Source organism: Candida dubliniensis, chromosome 4 (assembly GCF_000026945.1).
Source record: "Candida dubliniensis CD36 chromosome 4, complete sequence".
Classification (NCBI taxonomy): Eukaryota; Fungi; Ascomycota; class Pichiomycetes; order Serinales; family Debaryomycetaceae; genus Candida; species Candida dubliniensis.
The window spans coordinates 337,206-356,455 of NC_012863.1; the positions used below are offsets into that span (position 1 = coordinate 337,206).

The window sequence follows — 19,250 nt, forward strand, 5'->3', positions numbered from 1 at the left end:
CACCAGAGGAGGAGGTTCAATATCTTGTAGTGGTCTCCCATAACCTACACTACATTGAACTACCTGATTAATCTTTATGAACTCTTGTAAAAAGATTGCTCTATAGACTTAGCTACAATAGTTACCACAACTTTATGCCGTACGTAAGCAAAGAGGTATAATGCGGCAATAGAATAAGAGATTAATTCTATACATTAAAGATACTTTAATTCTATTCTGAGCCCTATTCAAAAGGTTAGTATTCTATTTTTAATAATTGAAATCTTAGATGTTAATATATATATATCATAATCAGACTGACATGCAAATCGAATTTTAGTGAATTTCTTTTCATGGTTTTTTGGAACTCAATGGAAAGATGAAATTGGTATAGTATCATCAAAATAAATAAATAGATATATAACATCAAGTAAAGAATAAAAGTAAATTATATCACATACCCATGGCTTTAATTCATATGTTTATAAACAGTAGGGTAGTTTTCAAAAAGTAAGAAGAACCAAAATGAAAAAAAAAAAAAAAAAAAAAATTTTCACCACGACCATCAGAAGCATCATTGAAAGTGTTAATAATAAATTGACCCCTTTTACACGAAATATATGAGTTCAATTGAATGAACTAAATCATGACATTGATAATATGCAGAAAACAGAAGCAGAAGAAGTTAGATTAATGGAAATACCCCACAAAGGAAAGAGAAAATAAAGTAATTAGGTTTCAAATGGTTTTGGTTTTGAAGTAGTAAATTACATTATTCTAAAGCAATAGAATGTTTTTGAATTGAAAATATTTTATTCAGAACACTATATATACATAATGAAGATAAACATAATATAAAAAATGCTTCTATGTTATATCAGGAACCACGGCCGGTCAAGGCCAGATTTATCATCAATATTTAGGAATTAACAGTCCCTAAACAACAGTAGACCGTCGTGAAAAATGTGGTGTAATCATCATAAACATAGAACCACTAATTATGTTTCTTTCTTTATATACCTAATACCAATATATGTATATGTATATATATTTTCTTCAAATGAAAACAATTAGAATCGGTTTTTATTGAAAGTCTTCAATATTATCATTCTTTTCTTTAAAATTTCAAAAATCAGACAATACTTTATATCTTCATAAATTCAGACATATGCTTGTCAAAAATTTTGAGGAAAATTTCATCATATTTAAAATTTTTAATAATGACTATTGAAGACCCACTAAAATCCAAAGTTAAGAATCTATTGTTTGCCCCTGTCTGTTATTAAGTTAGTATACAAATTTGATTTCCAAAAAAGCACAAAGCAAATACAGTTGACTTAGATCAGAAATGCATGAATGGTAATTAAATAAAAGTTTGTCATCAACGGGAAACCCAAGATTCTGACTCGTCATCTAGTAAAATCATCACATCTAATTTTCATAAATATATATATATATATATGGGAGAACCCACATATGAAATACATACACTTCAAAAAAAACAAGTTAGTACATTGTCCCAACTATGATATATTGAATTTACAATTAGTTTATTGTATAAATCAGTTACGATGGGTTTCTGAGGCCCACCTAAAAATGCATTATCACTCATAAATTATTCAGTGCCCAGTGCAATAATTCATCCTAATCCAATAAAAACAAAAAAACAAAAAAAATATATTATTGACATACACTTTTTGAATTGGAATGTTAGTAAATATATAATTCTAAAATGGAGTTTAATTCAAAAAATTTCCAATTTCTTTGTTTCAACAATTTTAATTTTAATTAATATAAAAAAAATCAGGAGCGTATTGGTGCAAAAACTTTATCAATCATTAGATTTCAGCCAGTAATTCCAGCTTTGTTTTTGTTAAATCATCATTGAAAAAAAAAAAAAAAAATTTCAAAACAACAGAAATGAAAGGGTGAATGAAATATTGAATGTAGATAATATTAAAACATACATTAACTGATATTTGAAGTTAAGTTAGTATATATATAATCTTCCATAAACCTTGTGAAATTGAAAGCGTTTTTTTTGTAATTAAAACAAAGAAGAAGAATTGTCAGAAAGCCATGCATAAAATAATTTTCTGATCATTCCGATTAAAGTCACAGACTCTAGTTTAAATGATTATTCGTATTCATCCTCAATTTCATTTCTCTTTGGGTAATAGTGTCAATGTTTCATTTCAATTAATAATAGAAACTAAACATACAAGTATATATATATATAATGATTTTTTTTGGTTAATTGATTAAAGAAGAAAAGAAAACATACAAGAAGGGTTTGCAAAAGAGTGAAGGAAATTTTTATGATTTTATACTAACGAATGAGAAAATTTTTTCTTCTTCTTCTTCTTCTGTTTGATGAGTATGTGTATGTGCGTGTACACATTACAAATTAAACTTCATGCTGGGTAATTTCGCACTTTAGTATTTATAGAAACTAGTTAGGGCTATTAGATCTATTTACTGGGGCGGATTACCACCACTATTGTTGTTATTGTTGTTATTAAATTGTTGTACCTGGGTTGGTGGCATAAAATGTGGAGGTGGTACCATTCCAAATCCAGGAGGAGGGGGAGGAGGAATCTGGACTCCTGGTGGTAAGGCAAATGGCATTGGTGGCATAACACCAACAGGAAACATTCCTGGTTGGATAGTAGCTGGAGCAATTTTTTGTTTTTTAGCATCAGGTTCCCCTGAATTATCATCAGCACTCATTTCCTCTGCTGTACGTTTACTTGGATCTTTTATATTGAGTTCTTTTTCTTTTGATGACACATATTCTTGTAGCTTGTCTTCTAAATCCTTATTAGGGATAACTGAATCAAGAAACACATCTGCTTTACCACAATTAGGACAATGGAAATCATTATCAATTAAAACTCTTTCTAATTCAGGTTGGTTATAATTGAAGTTTTTCATGCTTTGTAGCTTGGTACTATCTGTACAACATGGGGTCATTACGATTGGTGGTGACAAAACTGTTTTAGTATTGGCCAATGGATCCAAAAATTCCAATTTATTATCCTTTTCAATTTCTGTAACCAATTTCAGTTCATATTCCCTCTTTGATTTTAAAGCAGCATTTTGCAATTTTTCTTGATAATTTTGCCATGTTTTGGAATCAGCCATGGCGATAGCATAATCACCTTCATCAGTAATTAATATCACATTACCTTCACTATCAACCACATCACCATTATCATTTGTAGTTAGCGTATTAGCTTTACTTTCCACTTCTTCTCTTGAAATAGTTTTCAAATAAGATTTTGGAATACCAGTTGTTCTCATAATCTTTTTACCTTCAAAATTGGGGTCATTATTAGTAGGACAATTTTTGATCCAATGATCTTTTTTCCCACATCGATAACAAATATAACCTGGTGGCGGATGATCATCTTGCTTATTTGCTGTACTGGCGGCAGTGGGTTTATTAAATACCATTTTATGATGAGCCAAATCTTCTTGTGTTTGTTCCCAAGCATTCGATTGATTCTGAAACATTAATTTAATTCTATCTTCTTCAGTTGCATTTTCATCCAATTGTTGTATTGGAACCGAAAGAGATGAATTTGCCGTTTGTCCACTACTAATAGTCGAAGTAATTGCCTTTCGATTTATTCTTGGTTTACCAGTTACATATCTCAGAGCATTGTTGTATTTTCCCAGTTTTACAAATGCTGGAGATCGTTTAGCTAGTACATAACTTGATCGAGGTATTACATCTTGATCCAATTCATATTCTTGATCTGGTTGTTCAGAATGATATAATCTTAAATTGAAATCTTGTCCTGAACCCAATTGATTCTGGGTAATGATCTCTTTCTTCAAATCAAATACACTTATCGATGTTCCATCAAAATGTATAACACTTTTATTCTTTTGATGCAAGAATTTGTAATATACTACAGAGGACATTGTGAGTAGGTGTCAGAATAACTTGATTGAATAGTTGTTAAGGTTTTTTTTGTCTTGTTTTTGATTTAAGAGAACTGTTTATGGGAAAGAAAAAAATTTTCTAATGGCTTTCCCAAACTTGAAAAGCAAAACAACATTGGCATAGAAAAAAAAAAGGCAAAGACTATTTAGGTACAAATATATTTAATCTTCATTGATCCTTGCTTTCTTAGTTAGTTTGTTATTAAAGAGATAGTATTAATTTAGGTATATCATGGATGTATCCTATTCATTTACACCTTTGATAGGATATAAAGATAGTTTGATTGATCAACATGTAAAATTACCTTTAAATTATCCCATCATTGACAACAACCATATCAAAACGATATCTACAACTCCTAATAATGAATTTCATAAGAAAATAGCTACTACAGGTAAGATTATCAAATTATCTAAACAATCTCTTGTTCTGGCGGTATCAATCTCGGTATTCAATGATATGAAAACAATTGTTTTAACACCAATGGAATTACAACTGAATAGTATTGGTTTCCAATTTCAAAATTTGATTATAGATTTACCTCATTCAATATTTTCTACCAATTGTATCACTTTCCATTATAGTAATGATCATATTTTGATTGATTTAGTCGATGAAAATTATTTGTTTATCACTTTGAAAATTGCCATTGATAAATTCATTTTCGGGCAACAACTCACTTTAGATAATTTTGAAGAATGGGGGTATATTTCTGTTCCTTATTCATTTGAATTGAGATCATCACCATTCTTTGTAAAATGTTTAGATAATTTGAATTTGATTGTTTCTTTGAAAGATGGTGGATTGCTACATTTCAAAAGAGATGAAGATTTGGGTGAAATTACCGTGTTTAATTTCCAAGAACAAGGTACATTAATACCATTCTTGGGATTTTTTGGTGGTGGGAAACGGAAAGAAATTGTTTTAGATGGAGTTTCTTCTAATTCAATCGTTGATGTTTTACAGATTGGTGATGTAGTGATTACTTTATCGGTTAATAAAGTGTTGAAACTTTGGAATCTTGGTGGACACCAAAACTTGTCAACATTAGCAATTGCAGATGACGATACATGGTTACCCACTATCCCTAGCAAGTATTTAAAGTCGTACAAACAAGAAGATGGGAAAACTATAGTATCACTATTTATCAACACCAAATCAGGCGATTCTTCAAAGAGTATGTTTGTATTCAAATCATTTGAATTGGAAGGTTCAAATTTAAACGATTTATCAGATCTTTCTTTCCAACCAGAACTCCCCAATTCAGTATTGTTTTCTTCTGACGTATTTTATCACGAATCAAACTTCCAAAACACTATTTGGTTCATTCAAGATTATGAAATTGAAGTTCAAATCGGGCAATCTCAGATCAAATATTATATCTTATGGAAATCCAACACTTCTTCAGTTTTAGTAGAGTATACGATAAATCTGATTAATGGTGCAATTTTATCAATTCACATTTCCCATCCCAATGGCTTTGAAATTGACGAAAATATATCTGCATATCATGACACTGAATATTATATGGATAGAATATTTGATTCCGGGAACTATGATTCTTTAATTGTTTTGACATCAATTCAAATATTAAGTCAACATTGGGAAATTGATAGTAACAATACTGATATGACAACCCAAACGATTCGACAATTGGCTATAGATGCAATTAATTCTAAGGCAGCATCAGATAACACCAAAAGTTATTGGTTTAAATTACAATCTTTATGTGAAGAATTCAAAAATTTGAGTCAAGAAACTTTATCATTATCAATTTTCGATAATCAAATTTTGACTTTGAATGTTAATGGTTATGGTATATACCGTAAATCGGCATTTTTTGAATCTTTTGCTAATCAGAAATTGAATAGTCCTGATGGGAAATTAATGTTGATTTTCAATAAATTTGAGACCTTTATATCGCGTAAAAGTTATCATAAATTGCATCAAGAGTTGCTCCAATTTCAAAAAATTTCAGCAAATGACATTACAAATCTTTTCACAAAACATATTGAAGGAAAGATATCTACTACTGAGATACAAACAATCTTAACGGATTTAGAACAAATTCCTGGTATTGTTGAAATAGTCAAATCGTTAATTGGAAGTTCTGGGTTTGAGTTAGTTGATGTCTCAATCCCAAGTAAAAGCCTTGGTACTTTTTATAAAATAGCTACAGTAATGATATTCAGGAACATTATGGAGACCCATAAGACATTGCTATTAGATTTAGTGGCATTATTTTTTATATGTGAAACTAATGATCAAATAGTTGAATTTGTGAACCAAATCCGGTCAAATTTGGTACAGTATAATATCATGGAAGTGGTTTTCGACACCTGTTTAACATCAGGTGTAGTTGAAACCAAGAATATGGGTCAAGTGCAGAATTCGATTTTTTGGTCATCCATTGTTGGTACCCATTCTCAATTAAAACGATTAATAGGGTCGTTACAATTAAATGATGGATACGAATATTTTTATAACAAAGTGTTATGTGAAGACTATTTAGTTGATGTGATTATTGAATTGATCAACAACAAAGAATATTTCTATTTACGAGAAAAATTTTTAACAAAGCTTAATCAAGAGAAAATTGTAGAGAAATTTTTGGTTGGTTTAATATATTTATTCAATAATGATGCCAAATCATTCTACGAAATTTTCCATAATTATTCCAAGTTCCAAAATTTTTCTGAAAATAAAATCAAAAAACATTTGAATAAAGATGAGAATTTACAGAATTTTACAGAGGTTTTATTTTCTAATCCTTCAAAATCTCAATATTATCATGGATTGTCTAAATTAGTTCAATCACAAATCAAAACTAACACTAGCAACAAATCACAACAAGAAGAACATAGTTTCATTGAAATTGCTTCAGATTTGGAAACTTTAGCCATTGATAATGAATCTAATATTGTTACAAGGGAAGAATTTTATTTAAATTTATTTGAATTATCTTTAAGGATTTCAAATTATGATATTACTACGAAATGTTTGAAAAATTTAACTGTTTCAACTAGTTTTAAAAATTTAATGACAAAATTTATTACTAAAATTATTTCGCAACTGAAATTAGATATTATATTTCCTGCAACTAATGATGATGATGATGATGATTTTTATCGTCAACATTTTTCATTAATAGATTCAATAATTGATAAAGTTGCCAAAGATTCAAATTTATCACAATCATTGAAAGTTTATCAATATTTATATTCTTGGAGATTATTTGGTTGTGTAGTTGAGAAAAGTCATAACACAGAATTAGGTGATAAAAGAGGAGCAATTGAAGCATTATATGAATTCATTACTAGATTCAGAATAGAAAATCCTAGTGTTGGTGATGTGGGAAGAAAAGTGAAATTGAAAATACTTGAAATTTATATGATAATTTTGAATTTATTAAAAAGTTTTGAAAATAATCAAGATCAATGGTTTTTGAAAAATACTAAAGAAATAAGATCAATTGTTACATTAAATGATTTGAAATTAGAATATTTAGAATGGTTGAAAAATTTAGATGAAGATATATCAATGTTTACATAGGATTAACATAATATAATTATGTATTATAACCTATTCTATTGTAAAAGTTTCCTTTTTTCTTTTTTTTTTTTTTAACCAATATTGGCTTTCATATTACCTGAACCTTTAGGATTATCATCTTTCCAATCATCCCAACGTCTTTTTTCTTCTTCAACTTCAGAATCTTCTGTATCACTATCATTATCATCATTTTTAGGTTTATCTTTTACTTCATTTTTTAACATTTTCCCATTAGCCAATTCATAATCTAAATATTCTTCAACTGTCATAGAAGGTAATACTTGACCAGTTCCAAACACTTTTTCCTTTAGGTTTTGCTTTTGAGAAGTGATTGTAAATGGTTGTAAAATTTTCCCCAGTTTATTTATTAAATCAGAAACTTGATATGATAATTTCGGTAATGATTCTAATTTTGTCGTAAACCCATACTCATCATCTTTGTCTTTATCTCTTTTAGAATTGATTTTTGTTTGTAACCTTGAATCATTAATTTCTAAATTAGTAGATGAATTGAAATTTTTAAGAGGACGATTCTTTAATACTTGTAACTCCATATTTATAGATTCTAATAAATTAAATGATTTTAAAATGAAAAATTTCAATTGATCTAAATAAATCGTCCTTATAATTTCTTCATCAAATTTATTTATATCATCATCTTTCAGATTAAGAATAGATAATTTTTTCAATAATTCTTGTTCCTTTTTGAAATTATCAATTTTTTCTTGACGTTTATTCATAGCACTTAATTCATATGATTGTCCTTTACGTAAAATGGTAAATTTTTTAGATTGTTCCAAAGTTAATATATCGTAATTGGTTAAATTTTCTAAATATGTAAATATAAATTGTTTGGCAGTTTGTAAATTTTCTGATTTATAATCCAAATCAATAATTCCTTCTTTGTTCATTAACAATTTAGTATATAATTCCCCAATATAATACCACAAATTTAAAAATGGAATATAATTAGTAGATATTTCTTCTATTCGTTCATTATCACTAAATAATGATAATTGTTCCACAAGTTTTAGAACTAATTGAAATTCAGAAAGAATTTTCGTTAAACGATTTTGATATGATACTGAGTCTTGTCTTTCAGATATATTCTGTAAATTTTCATATTGTTGTATGGCCAATTTATATCTCTCTGCTACTGTCAATTGTTCCATAATTATTATAGGTTATTGATAATCTATCAGAATGGATAAATATATATATATATATATGCTAGGAGGTAAATGGATGAAGGCAAAAATTGATATAAATGAATGGAAAATCTTCTCCGTAAAATCAAATAAATATGTGGTCGTGTGAGTATCAATATTTCCAGTAATTGTTTAGTGATGATAAAAAGTCAAACCCACAAACCAAAAAATAATCAAAGAAGTAATAATCTTTTCTACTTTGATCAGTTTAACTTATTTTAAATATCTCTTTCTAGTTACTCCCTTAACAATTATTTCCTCCCCTGGTTCTTTTTTTTTTTGTTTTATAGTTTTAATATTTCAATCAAACATGTCAGCACCAGCTTATTATGAGTTATATAGAAGATCAACTATAGGAGTAACTTTAATGGATGCATTAGATACATTAATTTCTGATGAAAAAATTCAACCTCAATTAGCTAATAGAATTTTAATTAATTTTGATCGAATTATAGCTGAAAATTTGAAAAATGAAAATATTGTTGGTAAATCTAAATTAATTTTTAAAGGTGATTTAGATACTTATCGATTTTGTGATGATGTTTGGACATTTATTATTAAAAATGTCATTATTAAATTGAATGATGTATCAAAAGATAATAATAATAATAGTAATGATAAAGATAGTGGTGATTTAGAATTAAATGTTGATAAATTCAAAATTGTTGCTTGTAATTCTAGAAAAGCTGGTGAGATGTAAATGTTTGAACAAAAAGGAAAATAATCTATTTTATCTCTACTATAACATAGGTTTATGTATATATGTATATGTGTATATGTGTGTGTCTATTTATTGAATGAAATAACGGCCCATTTACCAGAACTACTCCAAAGTTGACCATTTTCATTACCCATATTTTCATATTCTTTGATCAATTTCTCATTAATTCCTTCAGGTAATCCAACAACAACATCTGCTTTACAAGTACGTAATGATAAAACTGGTAAATTTGAAGTAGCCAATTCTTGTATTGAAGTTTTAAATGGAGTAGTTTTAAGCCATTGTAAATCACCAGTTAATTTACGATAATTCAAATCACCTTTGAAAATAATCAAGTTGGATTTTTGAAGTTCCAAATATAAAGATTCAAATTTAGGAATATACCAATAATTATAATCCAAAGTCCAAAACGGATCATGATTAATAATAAGAGCATGGTTATCATAATAATGTTTAATCTTATCATGAACTAATTTGATGGAACTAGGTTCATCTGAATGTATCTTTGGATAAAATTTAGGATCAGCCAATTGTTTAAGCAAATCTTGGAAATCTTTAGGCATGGTATCACTTACAAACCAAGGAATTTCTTTGCAATGTAAATGAACTTCTTGAACAAGATTGGAATCCAATAAAAACAAAGTTAAAATCAAATCGGCAAATAATTCAAATCCAGAATTATCTAATACAATATCTACTCGTTTGGATCCATTACCATTGCTAGCATTTTGCAATTGATTCCAAGCTTGAGATAAATCATTGACTAATATTTTTTCTTCATTCTTTTTACGAACTTCTGCTCCTTGAACGGATTTAATATCTTCTAAAGTGACATTTCCTGCTAATAAAGATAAATCAGTGGCATTACCCCATAAGGAAATATCAATAAATTCTTTAAATAATAAATGTAATACTTCTTCATTAGCTTGATCTAATTGTTTTGATAATATTTCATAACGTTTACATAATTCCAAAACTCCCAATTCTGATTGTTTAAAAGTTTTATCCTTTAATTTTTGGAAAACATCATAATTTGTCCAAAATTTATTAGTATTATCAACAATGAAAAAATTATTAATATATTGGTATAAATAACATTCTAAATATAACCAAGGACCAGTTTGCCAAGTAACTGGTTTAATTTTATTAAAAATTTCCAATGATTCATTATAATGTTTCAAATGAGGATTTACTTTTAATTCTTCATCAGTGAATGGTCTAACAATAGCATCATTGGCAAAATCTTCTTTGATGTTCAATAATTGTTGAATGATTTTATGACCTAATGATGCTTCTTCTTGATGAATTTCAATGGTTTGTTGGACATCCTCAATGGCTCCATCAATAATGGTTGGCCAACGCTTGCGAACAGTAGGATATGCAAATGAGTTTTTATCGTCGTTGTAATATGGTGGAGGTAATGACATCCTGTTGTTGTCTTGTATGATGTAGTAAAAATATTCACTTTGTAGAAATATACTGTCAATAATCCTAAGTCAAATCTATTTTGAACAATTCACCTGCTGACGGGTTTTATGATGCCGGATTATCTGAGGTTTTGGTAAAATGTGCACGTACTTGTTGTTACACATAAGGAGATATTATAGATTGCGGCCGAGGCCAAACAAGTTGTGGTATAACCACTATCAAAAGTGGTAGCGTGATGATAATTGAAAATGATATTATGTCTTTGAATCCAATTAACAATAAAAGATGGTTGCAGAGCTGATCAAATATTCTTAACTTGCTGTTGTTGTTGTTGTTGTGTTTGATTTTATTAATAAATTCTTCTATATCAAAAAATGCATGTTATTTAGAAATGAAGAATTGTAGTAATTTTTTTGCAAAATTTTTACAAAACTGTCAAGTGTTTGCAACATTGAAAACAAAACTCTCAATGTCTGCAACGATAATGATGATATAGCTCAAAACACTTGTTGCATCAGAGTAGAGCCACTTATTACATCAAAAACTTTAATTCGATAAAATACAAAACAATATATTCAAATAATACTAATAGATAAAAAAAAAAAACAAGAGTCTTGCTTGGACATCAAATATCCATCAATTAAAAATAAAGATCGATACTAAAACATCTGGGCAAAGAAAACTGTGTAAACTAAAGTGAAACAATAAGAAAACAAAATAATAATTCAATAAAAGATAATCAAAGAAAAGGAATAAGGGAAAATCAATAATATACAACAATAACTTTCAATTAAGCAAAATTTCAATTTCAATTCAATTCAATACTCTTCTTAATTTAAACCTATTGAACTTAGATGGAGTTCTTTTTAGCATATTCAGCCTTTTCTTTTTCATATCTCTTTTTATCAGCTTCAGCTTTGTTTTCATATGGTAACTTATCTTCACTGTTCAAAGCCTTCCATTTTTCACCCAATAATTTACCAACTTGACCGAATGAAATACCTGGGTTTTCAGCTCTAACAATGTCTCTGTTTTCGTTAGCAAAAAACATGTAAGCGGATAAAGATCTTTTTGGAGCATCTGGGTCCTTCTTCTTTCTAGAGGACTTCTTTCTTTCACCTGGAGCCATTGTAATAAACTTTTTTTATTAATAGTTAGTAAGTTAAAAAAATAAAAAATAAAAAAATAAAAAAAATAAAAGAAAGTAAAAGAAAGACAAAAAAAAACAAAAAAATGAAAAAAACAAGAATACCAGCCAACTGATATATACTTGAGTTTTTCTTTTTCTGTTCTTCAAGTGTAAACTTGAGTCCATTAAAATATAAACAAACCAACAACAACAAAAAAACAACGGATTACGCGTTTTCCTGTATATAATCCACCAATTGCTCGTTCTCACTGAAATTCTCCCATACAAAAAACGCCTAAAATGTGGAAACTTGGTCGTGTAAACCAGCAGAAAAAATGGTTAACAAATTTTAAGTGTGTGTCCGTGTGTGTGTGTTGAGGTTTCTCTCTTGTCATTTATTTCTCGTTCTCTCTCTTTCTTTTTCTCTCTCTCTCTCATTCTCTTCTCCCACCCGTTCACTAAAAAAAAAATTTCTCTTAATAGGGGGGAAGGGAGGAGGAGGAGGCAAAATTTCTGTGAATTTGTTGAAAATCCAATGAAATTCATTTCACCAAAATCCCAATTGACCCCATCCAATCAATCCAAAATTAATCAATCAATTCACTGTAGTTTAACTGTTAACCAAATGAAGTTTTGGAAATTTTTTTTTTTTTGCAACCCATTGTTTTCTCTCTCTCACTCTCACACTGGTTGACACTCTGTATGGCTAGGCTATAAAGCATGGGAGTCAGGTTTTGAAGTTGACCATCGTTGTTTCCCCAAAAAAAATTTCCTCCCGACAATCTGTTCAAGCAATTGGATTATATACTCTTATATCCCTTGTATCATTGAAGTATAATTTTGTTTGTCTTGTTGTTGTTTGTAAAAATTTTCAGTTTTCTCACTTTCTTTTTGGTTGTTAATAAATTAATCTATTTACATACTTTAATAATAATATGTGGGTTTGTTTAGTATGGGAAGAATATACTATTGGTAAGGAAAAAAAAAAAAAGTATGAGAAGAAGATACAAAAAAAAAATTGTATGGTGGGAAGTACTTTAGTACCTATAAATAATTAACTAGGTGAGGGATTTTAATATGGACAACCAACAAACAACAACCAACAGAGAAAAAAAAAGATTTACCAGCACAATAAAATTGCTATATCGTGGATTTCTGCACAAAATTGTGCATATTTACACTACAACAACAACACAGCCAAACGATATAGTTTTTATATTGTCCTAATTAGTTAATTCTCTCCCCAGCACCAACATCATTCACACATTCTATCTTTCTACTTCTATTGTTAATTATTGCACAACAAAAAAAATTGAACTAAACGCCACGACCACCAAAAGAAGTTCAAACATATCATTTTTGTTACATTTTGACTTGTTTGCCACCTTATCTCACTCTAATCACGTGCCTTAACATTCTACAACTCCTCTATCAAAATACCATTGAGAGAATCAAGATTATATAGCCATGAAGTAGTACGAGGATGTAAATAGAAGGACAGTGGCCACAACAGGAGAAATGATAGATGATTTGAAATAACCCAAAATCAAATCACTTTATTCTCTACTTCCCCGTTTTCCAAGAGCCATCTTGATCTTGATCTAATCAAGAATACGATTATTTTTTTTATATAAATTGAACCAAATAGGTATAATTTGGCAATTTCTGCCTAATCTATGCAGATTTCAAAACTGTTACCATGTCGTTGTTGTTGTGTACCTGCCTAATTGTTTTTTTTTTTTTTTTTGGAATTATTGTTGTCACTTCAAATACACAAGTTGCAAAACTACTATTGATTATCAATTTCCTCTTAAGATTAAGTTAATATTGTCTAGGATTATACCCATCTCTCTTTACCAAACCTACCCACTGATTACACATTAGATATTTTGCAACAATATCACTACCACCACCACCAACACTCTGTTCATATTTTACACACTCTTCATATCACCCATTGACCAATATCTACAAAAAAAAAAATTCATATTTATGTTTCTTTTAACTTAACAAAAACACAAATGATACCACAATTGTTAAATTTAAATACACACAATTATAAAATATAAGAACAAATAATATTTACCTTTTTTTTTTTCTTTTCACTCTTATTTTCTTACAAAATAAAAACGTCCAACATAACAACATCTATTCAATCTCAACTCAACAGACCTTTGAGATTAGTACCAGCCACCACGGTACTGATTGGAATCTTGGTACCCATATTGAGGGTATTGTTGATAAGCTCCGTATTGTGGCATCATATGCTGTTGAGGAACAGGTTGTGCATGCTGTTGTTGTTGCAGTTGATGTTGTTGAGATGATTGTCCTTGTTGTTGTGAGGTTTGTTGACCATCAGAAGCACCATCAGATGCAGTTTGAGTTCCTTGTTGTGATTGACCCGAAGTATGTTGAGATGCTTGTTGACCTTGTTGTTGAGGAGGATAAGAATAACCAGGATATCTGCTATTAAATTGATTAGGATTGTAGTATTGTTGTTGAGCACCAAAACTATTACTTGAAACAGATCCTTGTTGGCTGGCAGAAGAAACTGGTTGTTGTCCACCTTGTTGAGATGGCTGTTGTTGCTGTTGTTGTTGTTGAGCTCCTTGTTGAGTTCCTTGTTGAGGAGCACTAAATCCAGTTGAGCCTAAACCACCAGCATTAAAATATGGATTGTTGTAATAATAATTGTAGTATGCAGGATAACCAAATGGAGTAGGCAATTGTTGTTGCTGTTGTTGAGCAGCCAATACAGCAGCTTGTTGTTGTTGTAATGTAGATTGATTGACAATTGGACTTTGAGTAGAATCAGCAGAATTGCCTTGTTGAGCATATTGATTGTAACCTCCTACACCACCACCAATTGTAGCAACATGACTAGCAGCTGGAGAGGCAGTAGCAGCAGCAGCAAAGGCTTGTTGGTTGTACGCATTGTAATCGAATCCTGGATAACCAGCAAATTGAGCACCTGGTTGAGCTGTTTGTTGAGGATATTGTTGTTGTTGATATTGACCATAGTAGTCGTATTGTTGCTGTTGCTGTTGTTGTGTTGGCTGACTTGCTTGTGGCTGTTGTTGTTGTTGCTTAGAGTATTGACTCTGTTGTTGATAATTATTTTGTTGGTATCTTTGTTGTGCTGGTTGTTGATTGTATAATCCATAACGTTGTTGTTCTTGCAATGGCTGTTGTTGTTGTTGTTGTTGTTGCTGTTGTTGTTCTGGTTGAACTTGGTCAGGAATAACCTCATCTCGTGTGACTTCTGTTGCTTCTTTTGGTTCACCTGCATCAACTGACAATGATCCGAATGAAATACCCACAGAATCAACTTGTTGTTGTGTAGTTGGCAATACAACTTGTGGTTGTTGATCTATAATTGAAGAAGCAGTAGGTTCAGAAAATGAAACATCGGCAACAGCAGCAACAGTAGAGGTAGTTGGTGCTTCCACTGGTTCATCAGTTGTTGGTTGAATAGTTTGAACAGCTTCAACTGCAGTTTCCTCTAAAACATCTTCAACTGGCTTAGATTCTTCTTGGACTGGAACATGTTCTTCCGGTTTGGATTCCTCTGGTTGTTGTGGCACAGGCTTACTAACAGCTTTAGGCTTTGGCTTAGTTTTTGGTGCAATGGCTGACGCCCAAGATCCTTGTTTTGGTTCGGGAATTGCTGCCTGTTTCAAAACTGGTTTTGTGTGTTCTATTTCTGATTGTTCTGGGACAGACTCGACTCGTTCCTGAACAACATTTTCCGATTCTTGTTGTGATGTTTCTAATTCACCAGAAGGTTCACCAGAAGGTTCACCAGAAGGTTCATCTGCTTCTGGCACAACACCATCTTTGCTGCTTGGTATGCTTTCAGATACTTCGGATTTTGTTTCTTGTCTCTTTGGTTTATCATTAGATAAAGCTGCTGCCCATGAATTTGAAGGTGGGGCCGATTCCTTGGTTACCGAACTAGTTGCACTTGTAGCAGAGGCGGAGGAAACCTTTTGTCTTTCTGTCTTTTCATTCTTCTTATGAGCTGCATTAGGATGTTGTCTCTTAGGAGGTCTCGAGGACGACGAAGTTTTAGCTTTATTGTTGAGCCTTCTATCTCCTGTGGCTATAGTAGAATTTGATGCACCATTGGCGTTGCCAGTCACTGAATCAGTTGTGTCGTCCTTATGTTCTTTCTTCTTATGTTTTTCCTTCTTAATTGGTTCCCATTTGGATACCTTGTTATTAACTATCAAGTCAATCACAATTTCTAAAGAGTTATCATTCTCCGACAACAAACCTTGTAATTCGTCTGCTTCCCAGTCTGGGAACATTTCGACCAAATTTGTCAATTCAGTAGATGTGCTATTACTATTGTTACCATTATTGAATCGTTTCAGTTGATTCTTATATGTTTTTCGATACGTTGACATGGTTTCTTGATTATATTTATATATGTGTGTGTATGAAATGTGATCCTTGGATTTGTTTTTTCTTTGCAAGTTGTTCCTAACTCTTATTTCCTAATTATATCACCTTCTTTTGTATATACACAATAAACGCAGTTTCAACTCCAAGTGAAATGTTCGATTGATTGATTGATTGAGATTATTCGTAGATAAGTTTCAAAAGTGGAAGTAGGTAGAATATATACTTTTACGAGAGCAAGTCAAGAAATGTGGTATGCAATTTTTTTTTTTTCTTCGATGAAATTTTGTTGGAAGCAGTGACGTTCAACGGATGGTAGAAAGAAAATTTTTTCTTCTCTCTTTCTTTCATTTCAGTAGTTCTGAAGGTTGAGATTTATGTCATACAATTTTTTGTTTTTTGTATTCTCTTTTTTTCGGCTTTGTTCACAGCTTTACCTTGTTGTAAAGAAAAAGAACAATAAAAGAGAATATCCACACGATTCATCTTGGTTTGTAAGATCTGATATATAGCTTCTTTTGGAGAATATTTTGTAATTTCATATATTCCTATACTATATATACGCTGTTTATCCCCCCACCTGTATTGGACGTTTCTATATGAACCACAGTTGTTGACTCAAATCTGGTTTCGCTGGAAATGATTCTTTTTTCTTTTCTATTGTTAAAGAACTTAAGAGTCGTGTGCACTTGAACAATGCTAACTTACAATAGACTAGTTTTTCCTTTTTATTAGATCTAACTTAAACGTATCTATAAAACTTCTATCAAGTTACTCTCTCCATCTTTCACAGGTACAACATTTCCATTTATTATTGGATCAATTAATTCAGTGGCCACTCTTTCAAATAATTCATAAATAATCTCCTTCAAATCATCTCCTGTTTGTTTAAAATCAGGGTATGAATTAACTTCTAATAAGTTGACTGAAAAATCACTATTCACTAAGAAATCTATTCCAAATATTTCTATGGCATTGTTAATTGGTTGAAAATTCATCTTATCCACACTTGTAGCTGCTTTAAATAATTCTCGTGTAATATCACAAATTTGATCAAACACAATGTTTTTATCACTCTCATCAAAACCTTGCAATTTCCAAAATGGTACTACCAACGGATTCTCATTTTCTTGCAAACAAGTATTGGTTAAATGACCTGCTAACGATATTTCCTCTTCATCCACGTCAACAGGTAACTGAAATGGTTCACCAGCAAACAAGGTCAAAATATTCTTGTAAACAAAGACTTTCAAATCACCAACACAGACAACATAAGTACGTAAATGGAATTTTTTCTTGTCATAACCAGAAAGCAACAAGGGATCACTTTTATATTCTTGGACAATAAAATGACGAAGTTGAGACAAAATAATACCGTTATCTTCTTCTTCTTTTTCATCTTCTTCATCATTTTCTTCAAATGAATTGAAAATTTCCTGCAATTGATCAAGGGTTTTGAAAATTCTGATACCTTGACCTTTATCACTCATACTGGGTTTTAAAATCCATAATTTCTCCCCTTGGTTCACTTCATCTCTCAATTCATAAGAATCATCCAATGCATCATCCAAAAATTCAGCATAATCAACTTCTAATTGATAACTTTCCGGTACAGCAACTTTCAAAATTGATTGAGGATTCTTGGTAACATAATGATGAACTGTATTGGCAAGATAATGTTTACGAATAAGTGCTTTACGATAAATATACGATGGAATGAAATAGTGACTATCACCAACAAAATCCAATTCAATATCTTCGTACTCACCATAATGGAAAATTGGTATACCCGAACCAATAACACTTTTATCAGAAGTGATTTTATATCCTAATTTTTTGAATGGCTCCACTATAGGATTGTAAATGTATGATTCTTTTGGTATTGTAATTAAAAGAGTATTGTCATTGATTTTCTGTTCTTCCTCCTGGTTTTCTTCTTCCTCGGTCAATTTTATTTCACCTTTTAATGGATCAACAACTCGAAACGCCGCTTGTAAAGGAGTAACACTGATTCCTTCTTCCAATAAAACTCGACTATCTGTATGGTTCTTATCAGCTAATCCATCTTTATACACTTTTTTAAAATCTGGAGTCCATGAAAACTGTAATTGTCCTTTTTCATTAGTTTCCAATAATGGAGTATAAATTGATTCCCAATGATTTTGTAAAATAGGAGCATAATAAATTTTAGTAGATTCCAAATTTAAAGAATCAACTAATGGAATATTAATAGAAAATAAATCAATATTTGATGAGCTTTGTAATTGTTGATATAATTTTTTAATCAATTTAACCGAAATTTTCGCCGCTTCTTTTAAAATATAATAATCATGATCTAAATTATTAAAAGCATAACTTAAAGCAATTGATTTAACTCCATGAGTAACTGCTTCCATGGCCGCACCTACGGTTCCACTAGCTAATATATATAAATTGCTTGAATTCTTACCAAAATTGGGTCCACTAATAACCAAATCAACCGGTTTATTTTTAGAATGGGCATATAAATGATGAATACCAATATCAGCACATGCTGCCGGAGTACTATTTATTAAACACCATTCTTGATATTCATTATCATTATGAAATTTGGGTTCAGGTCTAGAGAAAGGACCTTCAAATGTATTTATTTTATCATTTGGTTCTAATGTAGACACTTTGGTGTAAATATAACTTGCTGATAATGTTTTCCCAGCAAAATGAGCTTTACCAATCCATGATCGTTGTTGATCGGGTACTACTATTGAGAGATCCCAATCAGTAGTAGTGATAATTTCATCAACAAGATACTTAAAATAAGGACACAGTTTATCGTTCAATGGACCATCATCATTAGTTAATAGCACATGCATTGTTAAGAGGATACAAATATAATCA

The 19,250-nt window shown here is 30.4% G+C and overlaps 8 protein-coding genes across 8 annotated transcripts; 2 read left to right on the top strand and 6 right to left on the bottom strand. All coding sequences in view use genetic code 12, as the record gives it.

The window, feature by feature from the left end:
• Nucleotides 1-2,454: 2,454 nt before the first annotated feature.
• CD36_41560 (subunit of CPF (cleavage and polyadenylation factor), putative) lies at nt 2,455-3,909 on the bottom strand (the record flags this gene model as incomplete). The annotated part of the gene is made up of 1 exon (XM_002419776.1): nt 2,455-3,909. The coding sequence occupies one exon, from the start codon at nt 3,907-3,909 to the stop codon at nt 2,455-2,457; it is 1,455 nt and encodes a 484-aa protein (XP_002419821.1).
• A 253-nt stretch (nt 3,910-4,162) lies between these two features.
• Nucleotides 4,163-7,483, top strand: CD36_41570 (subunit of the nuclear pore complex (NPC), putaitve; the record flags this gene model as incomplete). The annotated part of the gene is made up of 1 exon (XM_002419777.1): nt 4,163-7,483. The coding sequence occupies one exon, from the start codon at nt 4,163-4,165 to the stop codon at nt 7,481-7,483; it is 3,321 nt and encodes a 1,106-aa protein (XP_002419822.1).
• A 71-nt stretch (nt 7,484-7,554) lies between these two features.
• CD36_41580 (TOR signalling pathway regulator, putative) lies at nt 7,555-8,655 on the bottom strand (the record flags this gene model as incomplete). The annotated part of the gene is made up of 1 exon (XM_002419778.1): nt 7,555-8,655. One exon carries the CDS (start codon nt 8,653-8,655, stop codon nt 7,555-7,557), a length of 1,101 nt encoding a protein of 366 aa, XP_002419823.1.
• Nucleotides 8,656-9,001: 346 nt separating this feature from the next.
• On the top strand, nt 9,002-9,391 carry CD36_41590 (transcription initiation factor IIA (TFIIA) small subunit, putative; the record flags this gene model as incomplete). The annotated part of the gene is made up of 1 exon (XM_002419779.1): nt 9,002-9,391. One exon carries the CDS (start codon nt 9,002-9,004, stop codon nt 9,389-9,391), a length of 390 nt encoding a protein of 129 aa, XP_002419824.1.
• Nucleotides 9,392-9,477: 86 nt separating this feature from the next.
• On the bottom strand, nt 9,478-10,839 carry CD36_41600 (uncharacterised protein YMR027W homologue, putative; the record flags this gene model as incomplete). Its single annotated transcript, XM_002419780.1, has 1 exon — nt 9,478-10,839. One exon carries the CDS (start codon nt 10,837-10,839, stop codon nt 9,478-9,480), a length of 1,362 nt encoding a protein of 453 aa, XP_002419825.1.
• An 851-nt stretch (nt 10,840-11,690) lies between these two features.
• On the bottom strand, nt 11,691-11,969 carry NHP6A (high-mobility group non-histone chromosomal protein, putative; the record flags this gene model as incomplete). The annotated part of the gene is made up of 1 exon (XM_002419781.1): nt 11,691-11,969. One exon carries the CDS (start codon nt 11,967-11,969, stop codon nt 11,691-11,693), a length of 279 nt encoding a protein of 92 aa, XP_002419826.1.
• Nucleotides 11,970-14,149: 2,180 nt separating this feature from the next.
• Nucleotides 14,150-16,378, bottom strand: CD36_41620 (uncharacterized protein; the record flags this gene model as incomplete). The annotated part of the gene is made up of 1 exon (XM_002419782.1): nt 14,150-16,378. One exon carries the CDS (start codon nt 16,376-16,378, stop codon nt 14,150-14,152), a length of 2,229 nt encoding a protein of 742 aa, XP_002419827.1.
• Nucleotides 16,379-17,125: 747 nt separating this feature from the next.
• On the bottom strand, nt 17,126-19,225 carry CD36_41630 (tubulin tyrosine ligase, putative; the record flags this gene model as incomplete). The annotated part of the gene is made up of 1 exon (XM_002419783.1): nt 17,126-19,225. The coding sequence occupies one exon, from the start codon at nt 19,223-19,225 to the stop codon at nt 17,126-17,128; it is 2,100 nt and encodes a 699-aa protein (XP_002419828.1).
• Between the last annotated feature and the right edge of the window lie 25 nt (nt 19,226-19,250).